The following is a 14665-nucleotide window of genomic DNA, read 5'->3' as shown; positions in this document are numbered from 1 at the left end:
TTAGATTTATACCCAACATATGTCATTTCCCCCACAATTCCACGCTACTCCAAACAACCAATTACCTTGTGGCTTGGGCTATGAACTACGCAGCACACGAGTTTGCTTGCCGTTGCTTTCCCATATGTGTATATTTTTGACGGTTGGCTTATCTCAGAATCATCATGGATGCGTTGATTTTTCTATGACTGCATTGCCCTTTCAGCCTTGTGTGGGTATTTCCTGTACTTTCTATGCCCTCTTTAGGATTTTCTTCCGGGTGATGATAACAACGGTTGTTGGTAAAGGCTTTTGGTTGGGTGAGGTTATAATAATAAAAGAAAGAGTCAACACCATTAATTGGTTATGTTGTCCGTCTCGAGTTTGATGTCATTTTCTTGACAAAAATTAAAGAAAAGAGCAGGTGGCTATGCCTTCCTTTCCATCCCAAAATATTCCATTCTTTTTCTACCAGCTATTACCACTTTACTCTTCAAATGCAATGTCCCTGACTCTCCTCCTTTCCATTCCGCATTCCATTTCTTTGTATCCGAGTTATGGCTGATCATCCCATCGTCTTTCACCGGACCAATCATTAATGATCCTTGAGACGAAGAAGAAAGCTAGCTGGCTGGAGGAAGATTAATTCCACAAATTAATCCTTGAAGCAGATCATCAACAGCATGGATAATAACAATTCCTTGGGAACCGGGTTGATGGCTGTTTTCGCTGTGTCCGGAAGCGTTGCTCTTCTAGCCATGCAACTCCACAAACGCCTCCTTTCGGATTTTATGGAGAAGATGGAGCTTGAGATAGGTTAAAAATTACCTGCAGCCCTGTTACCTTTTCTTCGTTTATGGAGTCTATATATATATTCGGTTTCTTTGCTTTTTGATCCATTGATGTTTCTTTCGTGAAACACGATGCATGATCAGTTGACTTCCAACAACAACAACAACAAATTTTTTTGTTGGGGGGGGGGGGGGGGGGGGGGTCATTTGTTTTTCCCTGGTAACAAAATGGATTTCTGAAATGGTTGCAGGGTCTAAGAAAAATCAACGACTGAAGAAGGTGAGGTTTGCAGATGATGCTGTGCCACGTCGTGCGGCTTCAAGCCACAATGCAGAGCCAAAGAAGAATGATCTGCGCGGTGTGGGGTGTCCAAAGCGTGCACGTGAAGAAAAGTTGGAGACATTGCCCCTCAATTGGCAGGCTTTATATAAAGGGATCATAAAAGATAGGGAGTTTAAAGGCCTCAAGTAACTAATGTAGATGCGTTGAACTAGTATAATAAATTTTCCATGCCTTTTCTTTTTAATTTCTTGTTTTGTATTGGAAAAACAAAAAAAAAAAAAAGAAAGTTCTTTGACGTTTGAATTTGCTGATCAGTGTCTATGCTGCATGATACTTTGTGCAAATTTTTTTTGCCTCCCTTGATGTGCAAATAATAATGTATTGGCTGTTCGCAACCTGGCCAGCTGGGTACTAAGTGGAAGTTTCAGAATTGTGAACGGTTTAATGTTTCATCAGATGTGCAAATAATAAATTATGTAGTCAATTTTCCCATTGTAGAATAATTTTGGCCTTTTTATTTTTTCCTTTTTATTTGTGCCTTTTGTACAAGTATTTTTTGCAAGGCATCTCGACATCTTCGAATTGCCGCGTTATTATTCTTTCATTATTTCTTTTTTTAGTGTGGCATCTTTTTTTTTTTTTTTGGTCAGCAACGATACAATTATATAACCTACTCTATCCTAATCTATCTTTTTTTTAGTGTGGCATCTTTTTTTTTTTTATGTCAGCAACGATACAATTGTATAACCTACTCTATCCTAATCTAGGGGGAGGGGAGCCTAAGGAGGCTGTTGTAGGGGGTAGTGGGTATACAAACCCAACTAGATCAAGGAAACGCTATGGCACAAACTTTAGATTTTTTTCGCTGCTGATGAGGTTTGAACCCTCACCAACAGCTCAATGAGGGACTTAAGTCCCTTCTGATAGCTACTGAGCCATTGACCCAGTAGTTTTTTAGTGAGCCATTGGCCCACTGAGCCTTAGATTTTTTTAGTCTGGCATCTACCTGCTAATTTTGGGAGGAAAATGAGAGACGAAACTCGAGCGACGAGCGGGATTCGGGGAAGAGCGAGGCCCAGACTTTTTTGGTTTCCTGTTTGTATACACCATCCAAAACAACAAATAAAATCGAACTTGGGTCAATCCTTATGGATGCGGCGACTATAGGTTGGGCTGTTATGGACTGGACGCAGGATAGATGCTTATATGGACCGATGTCCTTACAACTCTGCTAATTGTGTAATATCAGCGGCAGTAAATGAAGCTTTTTTAATGCTAGAATGATGATGAATAGACGAGTTTTAAGACACAGCCAAATTATTAAAAATGTATGAAGTGTTTTTTATTTTATTTTTCGGAATCTAGATTATGCTCTCAATATGGCAGTGCAAGAAGATGAAAAGGTAATGAATAGGATGAGCTTAATTATTATTTTTTTTATTGAATTGTTTTTCATGCCCACATCATACATACAAAGCAGTACAAACGTGTCAATTTCAGTCAGGATACGAGGAATGTTAACTACTATTGTAAATATTAATAGGTATATTGTAACGATTTAATGTATATGAAATCAAAAAAATAATTAACACATTTATTTAAAATATATATAGGCAATTCAAAGCAGGCCACGTGCCCAAACTTAATAATTATTGGTTTTTTGACGAAGTAAGTGATGATAAATAATTATGTAAAGGAAATTAACTGCCCGTTTTCTCATCTCTTGAATAGCGTCTCTCCTTTCGGCAAGCAAAGGTTGCTACTAATATTGATTACATTTTTGGTGGATTTGAGCTGTCACAACTTTGGGGTTCATTTTGCAAGTCCCGTCCAGCCTCCCATCGAGCGACAGTGGGCATCACATCAAATTATATGCAACCGGATTTTCACAAGATCCGGTAATGCTATGTCGACTTTAATTTAACTCTTAATCCCAGTAGGCTTTTGATGATTCGCAAGAAAAAGAATAAGAGAGAGGAGTCAATAATAGTGCATGAAATAAACTGCAATTTCATGGCGAGTTAAAAAGAAGGTTCTGATCAAATTCTTGCCGAAAGCACTTCAATAAGGTCTCTGGTATGATGCCAAGTAGCAATCGATTTTCCGAGTTACTGTATGTCAGTAACGTGGGCGGTTGTACTACTGTCGTTTTGGTAATTAAGCCGACAATGGATGCGGTTTAGACACCTGGGGGTGTGAAAGTGAAAGGGGAAGAAACTTTTTCTTCAACCAAAATGGCAAACATATGAGCTTAGACTACAAAACCTTTTGGCTTTTAAGATCTCTTTCAACATGAAGTTACGTTACATTGATTGGATATACGGGCAACAAACAAGTCCTTGTACTGTTACTACCGAGACAAATGAGAGAGAAACCTTGTTTGGAAAGGGATTTCCTACCGAAAAACGTTCTCCGTAAATACATTTTTCAATCATTTTTTTTTATTTTGCATATATCAAATTGCTACAATATATTTTTTTATAAAATCTCCAAAAAATTACAATCTAAACACGGTTAGGACCTTTCTAAGTCAACGACGTAGGCAGTTAACAAATATGCCAACGCATTGATCTTCAACATCCATAGTTAGCGTATGCAGAACAACCCAATAACCCTCCTCTCGATAATAGTTTTGATACCGCATTCATCAAGCTTAATTAATTAAGTAGGGATTAATTAAGATGTCTTATGCTGCCCTACTTAAGATGTCTTATGTTCGCCACATAAGACAACACTGGGATGTTTAGGTTGTGTTTGGATTGCATTTTTCATGAAAAAATTACTGTAGCGATTTGATGTATGCGAGGAAAAAAGTTAACAGGGAAATGTGATCACGAAAACAACATAATTTTTCGACGAAAAACTGCAATCCAAACAAGTTACGTTCACTATGGTGTAAATTAATGTCTTATGACCTTACCTATGAGTTTTGCTCGATCAAAAAAGTTCCTTGAGTTCGAGCAACATGAATTGCTCGACGAGCTCAAAATTAGGTCTAATATATAAAGTTCAAATTTGTGTTGCGTTTAATCGAGATTTATACACACATATTTTTTATTTATTTCTATGAAATGTTTATTCAGTCCATTGTATAAAACTATATAAAATTTAAATAAAATTTTTTAAAAGTCGATTGGGCTCCAATAAGTTGAATTGATCTCAATTTATACGAATTTGAATTCAAACTCGACTTGATTGCACAATTCGACTTATTAATTTAGATCGAATTTATCTCATCTCTCGGTTAACGACTAAAAGTGATATTTTAAAATCTCAACTCTCAGAAATGCTTTAAACATCATCAACAATACTCTCGAAACGAATTTAACATCAATACGCCGTTGGCGATGCTACCAGTCCTTAGTCGTCCTTACTGTTTTTATCTTGCGTAAAGGCGATCAAAGCGTTAAAGTCCCTAAAGACCACCTTTTAACTTTTTTCTCCATTTTATTAAGAAAAAAGATTCAAAAGACCATTGCCTGTAATACAAATCCTGCTCAAACGGACTGCCTGCTCTTACGTTTTCTCGTCTTGTGCGTTTCACACTTCGAATCACCGCTCCAACAAATTGCAGTCCCACCATTTATCCCTACTTTTCCCCTTTATATGTATAATAATAATGCATATATCTTCAATAAGTCAGCATTATGCTGTGCAATTCCTGATTTCGGCATTGTATTGTATGCGTTTCAACGTCCGTCACACAATCCATCTCCATATTCACTTTCCTCTCCTATATATGCACGCCGTCTCAATCACTCACTCTTTAGCCCCATAATCCTCTTCCTCTTCTCTTTCCTTTCTGTCTCGCTCGGCTTCAACCCTTTTTCTGCAAGACTGCAACAAATCTCTGTAGCTCTTGGACCACCCAAAGAGCACAGACAAATGCAAAGAAATCGGAAATTTCCCAATCCCCCCATTAGAATCGGTCAATCCAAACAACATCTCCTGGAATATTTCTGAACTCAAAAAAGCTCTGTCCTTTTCCTGCTCCTTCGGGAGGGATTTTTGTTAAAAAAAGAAAAATTAAAAATCTTACTGGGAAAATTATTAAAACATCACCAACAACCATCTTTATCCCCGTCATTTCCTTCCTAGCGAGGTTTACGACCGTTTCCTCCCCCCCCCCCCCCCCCCCCCCCCCAAAAAACAAAAAAACCATCCTCCCACCTATGGCTGAACATCCGCCTCATTCTTTCTTCTAGCGCCTCGTATATCTGATCCACAATTTGGGTCGATTCAAATATTTGAATAGACCCAACACAGCAGCAACAGCGGCTGTTCCGTTTCCTGTTTAGCTAAGTATCCGTTTACATGAATGAATATATAATCAAGAGTTAATTCGGGGGCACTTGACGATTAATTTCCAAATCATTTGCTGCTCTTTTTTCATGACGAAACAAATTGTTCTGCGGGCGCCCCCGTCTTATACGGACCGCCGGCAGCCACTCCTGACCCAAGAAGAAACCGGCTCGCGCCGAGGAAGCAAGCGGGTGGCGGAGGTCGTGGGAGGGACCACTGCCGAATGCGTGGCAGTCTGCTGCTGCTGCCCGTGCGGGCTGGTGAATTTGCTGGTCTTGGCCGTCTATAAAGTACCGGCGGGGCTATGTCGGAAGGCACTGAGGCAGAAACGGCGCCGCAAGCTGAAGAATGGGGGACATTTGCCGCCCCGGAAATGCGGCTGCAATGACGTCGAGCTATTCCAGCTCCACCCCCTCCCGGGGCCACTTCTCACGGCGGAGTCGGACAAAGACGTGGTGGAGCTAGAGAAGGAAATGTGGGACAAATTTTACAGCACTGGATTTTGGAGAAGTCCCTCCCAGAGGAGCGACTCCGCCGTAAATTCGTCGCTGTAAAAGATTTAAAAGGGGGGATGGGGGAAATGAAGAGAACAAATATTCGTCCCAGTAAATGTTTCAGTTTTTTTTTCCCTTTTATTTTTTTAATTTACTGGGTTGATTTTTTTTCCCTGCTTCTTGTAAGATGTAATTGTCAATCATATTTGGTGGTGGTTTCTTCTGTAAACTCAAGAGGGGAATAATTTGTCTCCCTTCTTAATTTGGTGATTGATGTACAGAAAATCAATATCGGCGCTAATACTTTTTTTTTTTTTTTTTGTTGAATAAGGCAGCTTATCTTATCATCCATCCGGTTCTTTTTTCATTTTTTCGTTTGGGAATTTGTTGAAATGTCACGATCAAATGTGTTTCCGTTTCACAATATCCAAATAACTCGTTGGAATGGATGCGGTAATTTGGGACAGAAATCAGAGTACAGTACTCCCTCCGTCCCGTTTTGTTAGTCTTGGTTTTTTTTTTCACACAGATTAAGAAAGTGTAATTAATTTGGTTGGAAACATAAATTTAGATTAATAATTTCCTAAAATATCCTTATGCTAATCACGAAGAGTGTATTGGAAAAGCTCAATGTATTCAATGTAGTGAGTTAGTATTTAATAACAATGAGTGTGTTTGGATACCTAATTATCCTAAATAATATTTCGCTTGCATCATAGATACATTTTCCAACACACCTTTTTATATTTCCAACCACCTTTTTATCTCACATACATCACATCACAAAAAGTACTACAGTAATTATTCCAAATAATACATTATCCAAACAAACTCATTATGTATTAATAACAAGATATTTAATAAGGGTATTTTAGACAATTTGAAAGATTACTACATTTCTTAATGGAAAAGTGGACTACAATTTGGGACGGACGAAAAAGGAAAACAAGACTATCAAAGTGGGACGGAGGAAGTACTATATATATATATATATATATATATATATACTGTATTTTTTTTTTGTTTTAAAAAAAATGATTGCTTGTCAGCTGTCAAGCTGAAGTGAGGAAGACATGATGGCGTGTCAAGCTGAAGTGGATTGGATATGATTTAGGATGTAGTGGTGTTCGATTTGTACATGTGTATAGTATTTTGTTGGTTTGACGAATTAGTTCACGTTTTATCTGTTGCTAATTATTGCTTCGACGGAAAGTGTCATGGTTGTAAAAGAAAAGATTACGAAATTGACGTGGATTGGATTCACTTTAATTATTGTTGGTCTCACTTTAATTAATGGTTGTCTTTCCAAATTAATGGTTCAAAAATATTGCCGGATCATCTTGGCTACATTTTTTTTTTTTTTTTTTTTTGTGTTTTTGGGGGAGAAGGAACAGTAGATTTTTTTCAGGTACTTTTACCTAACAAGCAAGTACGACTACCACGTAACAGCATTTAGAAATTTGGCTATTAGTTGAATCTATTCGGATCCAGACATTTCGTGGAGCCCCAGTTGCTTATCTTTGTCTCTTGTGGGACCATTTCCAATCGCATCTGAGGAACTTTTATATATTACACTATTCATCATCAACTAATAAAATTAAAATGGCAAGAAAATCTTTGTAATTAAGTACTACTACTACTCTATTAAACTACGCAATTATTATTATTATTATATTATTATTAGTGGTGATAACTGATAACAAGCATTAATTAATTAATTAGATGCACTGATGGGGTTGCTGCTGGAGGAGAGGAGGCTTCATCAAAATTGCCAAACACCACTTTAGAATCAGCTAGATATGATACTTTTAGTTATAGCAGATTCTCGAGTAGTTACTTGCTTGAAGCTGCTATATGCAAATCCATTCTTGAATCCCGTAATTCTGCCCCTGTCACCACGATTTAAAGTATAAACCAATGTTCATTTCAGAGGCAGAAATGGAAAAAAAGACCATGATGATTTCTGAATATACTCCCTGTGATGATTGATGATGATCAAGACAAAACAAGGCGATCCTCGAGAAAAGATGCAGGCAGGCAAGAGAGAGAGAGAGAGAGAGAGAGAGAGAGAGAGAGAAGTTTTTTTTGTTTATGTAGGGTGTACTTGGAGATGTGGAGTCACCGTCGAGCCAGTAGGTGTAGTACTCCAGCTGGTCGCAGCAGACTGGAGTCCCCAGGTGGTTTTTAGAATTTCGTTGCAATTATCACCCCATGGTTGCATAAAATGGTCCCTGTGTCCTCGTGTTTGGGCTTTCCCGCAGAAAGCGCCGGTCTGGGGGACCCGAACTAATGCCCTTGGCCAGACAGTAAGGTAATAGAGCCAATTTGTGTTACTTCAACTCACTGCTTCAGTCATAATTCACATGGACTTATGGCCACAGGACTAGCGACTTCAGAAAGAAATTATTCAGACACTCTGTGTTATTGCACGATAAACTGCAAGCACAAACTTCGCTGCCCTAGTCCTCTTATTTCTTAAAGTTACCTTTGCAGTAGCTGGTCACCACATGTCTTGTGGGACGAAAGGTTAAAAGTTCGAATCTTGTCTTCCTTCAAAGTTACCACTTAATGTGATTTGTCTTAAATTCATATGAGTGCGTGATACACCGATATAGAACTAATGATAGTTCAATCCCCTTCAATCTCCTCTCCGAAATAGGTTAGAGTAGGAGTATGTGTATATGATGTCATTTGATCCAAAAAAAAAAAAAAAGTCATCTACTTACTTTATTCTTTCATTCATTGTTGTCACATGAGCTCATAACTAGGGGTGTAAACGAACCGAGTTAAGCCGAACTTTGGCCTGATCGAGCTGAGTCTTTAGTTAATTTTGTGGAACTCGACGAGCTCAAAATGTCGAGCTTGAACTTAAAAAATAATAATAATAATAATAATAAATTTATTTTTTAAAAACAAAAAATAAAATATTTATTTTTAAAAATAAATAAAATAATAATTTTTTAACAAATAATAAAATATTAGGGATATATGTGTAATTTTATTATTAAAATAAAAAAATATATATATATATATATATAATTGAGCTCGAGAGCCAACGAGGTTAATGTTTTTTAGTTCGAGCTCGAGTTTGACTTAATTAGCTCGAACTCGATATTGACCGAGCTCGTACTCGAGTGGCTCGATTCGTGAACACCCCTACTCATACCTTTCTTGTTGATAAATAAAATATAAAAAAAAAGCCAGAAACTCTAATGCCTACGCCATACACCCAAAAAACCTTTAGAAAATAGAGCACCTTTAAATATATACTCATTGGGAGTTACGCATAACCAGCGTTCATGAACACCTCAAACTTGTTTGGGCTTCTTTCACACCTTTCTTTTAGTCTTGTTGTGTGAACCAGAGGTGCTCTATAACGTGTGAAATGCTGAAAGCCCTGGACGAGAGTCAAAGACATGAAGAATTAAATCAAAGGAAACTACTAAAAAGCTGAGGTGCTTTTGATCATCAGATTCCTCGTCATTTCTCACAATCACTGGACTGCAACATCACGTAGATCATTGCGGAGGAATTCAGCGTTTTTATAGGAAAAGTTGCCGTCCTCCTGATACACCATGTCTGATGGTTTACATGCAACGAAGCTCATCTTTTCTGATTCCCCTTCTGCTTTTGACCCATTCCCCAAGATTTAAAAAGTCCCATCCTAATTTGTATTGTAGTATTACAGGATGCCTTGCTTTAGTCTTTACAACTTTCGGCTACGAATCATTCTTGTTAGAAATTTATCCGCATGTAAATTTATCCATACTTTCTGGTGCTCATTTGTTTTGGTTATTTGTGTGTTGGGAATAAAGAGGCACCGACAGGCCCATAAAGTGTACAGTTTGGGCCAAACCTACCACGTTCAGGCTCGGATCCAATTGAATATAAACATATTCTATTCGGATGCAGGGTCTCCTTTTGTGATTATGGAACAATTTTATTCGTCCAAAACTGTAAAGCGTACTAGCAAAAGAATTGCCACAGCCTCCCCAAGATCCATCTCAAAGCGATAGGCACGCTGACAGCGTGATTGTAAGATTTTTGGGCCGTCTCTCATATTCTTGTGTCTCTCCTTTCCTTTTGCAAGATTTTGGATTTCCCACTTTACAGCTATTCAACCGATGGACATTTGACTTTGGTCTTGTTCTGGACTGGGCCCCGTTTGGACAGCCATTTTTCGCCGAAAAATTGCTTCCGTATTATCTTTTTTTCTCATATACATCAAATTGCTACAGTAATCTTTCTACAAAAAATTCTAAAAAATACAATCCAAACAAGAATAATTAAAATTAGGAAAAGTTGCCTTTGAGTGATTATATATTTTAATTTTTTGATAATTAGAAAAAAGTATAGTCAGAGTACAAAGGAAACCATGAATATCACAAAAATTGACTATTCAAATTAAAATTTATAATCAGTTAAAATAATCGACCGAGAACTAGCCCTGAACACATCAGTGGTTAGTGGGTAGTCATTGCGTCCTTCTTATTCAACCGATTGAAAAGGTATCACGGGTTGGTTGAAAAAAGTATTATCAGAGACTGGATGCGGTAAGGTAGTTGGGCCTCAAGTCGAAACCGCATGACATGGACCATTGGACTGTCCATTTCAAAATCGGAACAAGACCGTGGAGGTAGGTGTGCAAGTGGGTCTGGGTAGACAAATTGTAAAAGGCCTTTGAATACGAGGGTATTTATGTGTTTCATGCATCCCTTGAAACTTCCGAATACCTGGGAAGTTGCAGCCGAATTTATAACACGTAAAATCAAATTGGGCATAGTAGACTGCCACAATAAGAGCCGACAACCTCCTTTCTTGCTCAAGTTAATTACCTCATAATATCTTCGATGAAGTTAGGCCTTATTTAATAATTAAATTTAACATTTAAATTTAATTGATTCAGATCTTAATATATTCAGACAGTTTGATAATAAAAAATTAAACATCTGAATTAATTAAATAGTATTAAATTTTTTAAGTAAAATTTGCTTTCAAAATTAAGTGATAAGTGAAATATCACTTATCATTGAATGTGACATGCACTTAAATGTATTAAATTTAATATTTGACAATTCGATAACTTAATCGATTCAAATTTCAAACTTCAATTTTATCAAATATCTCGCCCTTTTTTTTTCTAAAAAAAACACATAATATAGATTAGGGCATCAGAAGTTAGTCTCAACTTTTTTTTTTTGTTTGTAAAAAAAATATATATAAAAAGTAAAAATTGACCTTGCTCAACTGAAAACACTTGTAGGAGGCCAACAACCAATTAATTTGCTGAAAAGGGTCTTCAGTTCCGGTCTTTGACAGTAGTATTTAAGTGCACAATCTAACGTTCTACACTTCAATAAGCACACGAGGACGCAGATTTTTTTGCTGTGATTAATGTAACACGTATTCTTTTCTTCTCTGGATTACTTATTCATCAAAATGGGGACTCATGGAATAAAGAAACAGACGGATGAGTAGCACCTATTATTATGAAGAAATCATGATTATTGCAATGATTGATGAAGAAATGAAATCTTAACGGTGCCTGGGCTGTGCAATTAATAAAGATTCAAGTGATCTCTTCTAAACAGATACGATAAAAAAGGTTTTTTCTTAAATGAAGAAACGAATGTATTCTGCTATTGTAGAAAACCAACATAAAGGTGACAAATGGATAGTGGCGGGCCAAGCAAGCAAGGACAAGCAAACTTGTTAACCGGCCAGGCATCAAGGGCAAAACCGGCAACATAATTTGTTGTGGGACCTCTCGGAATTGACAATGGCGCGAAATGGTCAGTAAAACCTTCTGTTGGCGCCAAAGAAATGCAATGGCGCGAAATGTATTCTGACGATTAAGATATTTCCAAATTGCCCGCGTGCCACTGGTCAGGAGGGAGATTTGTTATCAAAACTTGGATTTGTTTAAAGGCGTGCTCTATCATTTTGGCAAGTGGCGTGCTTTAACTTTCATGAAAACCACACGCTTTTAAGTTATTATAATTAATTGATATATATGAGATCATATTAGTAACTTTAATCAACTATGTTCGATTTAGTTGACCATGAACAATCATATAAATTAGTCCTATTAATAGTTGTATAAATAAGCCTAAGTAGTTATAATCGTTGGAATCCACTATCTGACAATGATCTAACAACAAATTGAGAGATAACAATGATCCATATCTATCACCATCTTATGAGCTAGCATCAAGGAATCGACAATAGATTAGACCCTTAATTAGTTATAATCGTCGGAATTGACTGTCCAATTTAATTGTTATAATGAGTTGTTATCATCTTAGCCCAACAACGAATTGGGGAATTCATAGGAAGATGATCCATATATACAATCGTCTACTTATGAGGTAGCACCAAGGAATCTATAATCAAATTAGAGACTTAATTAGTTATAATCGTCGGAATTGACTATCCAATTTAATTGTTATAATGAGTTGTTATCATCTTAGCCCAACAACGAATTGGACAATTCATCGATTCCGATGATCCATATCTACAATTGTCTACTTATGAGTTAGTACCAAGGAATCTATAATCAAATTAGAGACTTAATTAGTTATAATCATCGGAATCGACTATCTGATTAATTGCTGTAATTAGCTATTATCGTTATAGTCTTACAACGCATTAGGAAATTCATAACGAAATGATCCATATCTATTACCATTTTCTTATGAGCAAGCACCACATCTATCGACTATCGGATTGAATGCATAATTAGGTGGTATTTGGTAAAAAGGTTTCGGTATAGAGAATTGAAATAAATCTCATAATCATTGTTTGGATTACTACTATCGGAATTGAAATTTTGGAATTATATCTAAAAATTTGGAGTTTTCCAATTCCCTAGTAATTTGAAGGGTATTGGATAAAAGCCAAGTCTGATTCCCTTTTAGAAACGAGGCTCGTCCCACTACTTGTTAAAAATTAATATATATTTATATAATATATTTATAATAAAAAATGTAAATGTAATTATATTTATAAATATTATATACACATGTATAATATATTATATAAATATATATTATAAATTTATTAATATTATATAATAATATATTATATTAGTTAATTAAATTCATAAGGAGAGGAATTATCATATTAGGAGGTTTAATCTTTATTGCCTTATTTTCTTCCATCTTAGGAGTTTTAATCTTTATTACCTTATTTTCTTTACATGTATATTAGTACTAGTATTCATTTCATTGAATGTGAATTAGTAACACTACTAGTTTTCAGTACACGCGTGGCACGTACTAGATTTAGCATTGTTACAAACTAGTATATCATTACCGTGTATTATATATTAACTTTGGTTTACACGTGTATTAATTCAACTACTTATATCCATTTATTGGCATCTCAAGACCGATCATTAAACACGAATTACAGAGCATGCTTGAACAAAAAATACAAAATAAAAGTCAATGTTAATGACGATAATTACTCTGCATGCATGCAAAAATTGCAAATTAAATGAGCGTCTGGATAACAACGCATAACTGCCACGTTGGCATAACATATTCTTCAAGTATGAACATGGCACGTGGTAATAGTGAATTCTTACATTGTGATGAAAAAAAAAAATGATTCTACAACGAGGGCGTATTGTGAATGGTTTTCTGGAATTGGGGTCTTCGCATTCTCAGAATGCGAGCTCATTGAGCTCGCATTTTGAGAATGCGAGCTCAGTGAGAGCTCAACATCAAAATGCGAGTTCAGTGAGCTCGCATTCTGAGAATGCGAGCTCGCACTAACGTTGAAACCCGCAAGCGGGATTCTGTGTTTTTTCTATTTCAAGGTTAGCTCGCATGCGGGTTAATGTTATATTTGAGCGCGAGAAGAAAAAATTGGTAATTAGGCTCTTTGGGCATTATAAGTAAATATTTAAATTAATGGCAGTTTTATTACACCAATATTATTGTATTATCATTATTATGATTATTGTATTATTTCTTATGCAAATATAACATTTAATTATTTAAATTTGATTTTATTTTTACAATTTATAAAATTTTTATCACTTATATAATATTTTTAAAACCCTAATACATTTAAATTTGATTTTATTTTTCAAATTTATAAGATTTTTATTTAAAAAAATGGGATACGGATAAGATATCCGGTTGGTTCGATTTGCATAGGTGCATATGAGAATATCCGAATACTCTTTAAACCCGCATGCGGGTTTAAGGAGATTATGGCAACTCTCTGACACACTAAATAAAAAAGATAAGAGCTCGCATTTGCTTCCTAGAAATAATTCCCTAGCTCTTAAAAAAGGAAAAAAAAAAATTGAGAAGAGCTCGCATTCGTGGAATGCGAGCTCAATAACCAGAGCTCGCATTTAGCTCGCATTTCACAAATGCGAATACCCCCCTGACGGAAATTAAACCTAAAATCACCCTTTTTGTAGAATTTTTTTAAAATTCATCACAAAGTTGGAAATTTCTCCAACACTCTTGTATGTTTGTCGGCAAGCATTAGATTCTTCATAAGACAAATGGTGTCGGGTTGGGCAGCCCTATATGTGTCCTTATATATGTTAAATTCATTTTTTACCCTTTAAACAATTTATCATTTTTTTAGTTGGTCAAATGAAAGCTTTTACTTCTACAACCGGTATCCAACCACTACATCTGAAATCGTGCCACTTCTTTTAAGTAGGATCCAACGGCTATATTGCACACAAGTCCATCTTATGGTTCAAATTAAATTTCTACCACAACAGACAAAAGAATTATTTCTGTGCTGAAGTGATATCCCGATAAAAAAATGTGGGTCACAAATCAATG

General features: G+C 36.1%; 2 protein-coding genes across 2 annotated transcripts; both read left to right on the top strand.

Annotated features, from left to right (window-relative positions):
- The first annotated feature begins 519 nt into the window (after positions 1 to 519).
- On the top strand, positions 520 to 1359 carry LOC140008373 (uncharacterized). The gene is made up of 2 exons (XM_072052450.1): positions 520 to 795; positions 1022 to 1359. The coding sequence occupies exons 1-2, from the start codon at positions 663 to 665 to the stop codon at positions 1240 to 1242; spliced, it is 354 nt and encodes a 117-aa protein (XP_071908551.1). The 5' UTR covers positions 520 to 662; the 3' UTR covers positions 1243 to 1359.
- Positions 1360 to 4590: 3231 nt separating this feature from the next.
- LOC113692338 (uncharacterized) lies at positions 4591 to 6161 on the top strand. The gene has a single exon (XM_027210735.2). It carries the CDS (start codon positions 5445 to 5447, stop codon positions 5907 to 5909), a length of 465 nt encoding a protein of 154 aa, XP_027066536.1. The 5' UTR covers positions 4591 to 5444; the 3' UTR covers positions 5910 to 6161.
- Positions 6162 to 14665: the final 8504 nt, after the last annotated feature.

Source organism: Coffea arabica, chromosome 6c (genome assembly GCF_036785885.1).
Source record: "Coffea arabica cultivar ET-39 chromosome 6c, Coffea Arabica ET-39 HiFi, whole genome shotgun sequence".
Taxonomy (NCBI): Eukaryota; Viridiplantae; Streptophyta; class Magnoliopsida; order Gentianales; family Rubiaceae; genus Coffea; species Coffea arabica.
Note: the sequence above shows the minus strand (reverse complement) of the source record. Positions and strands in the feature narration are given on the sequence as shown.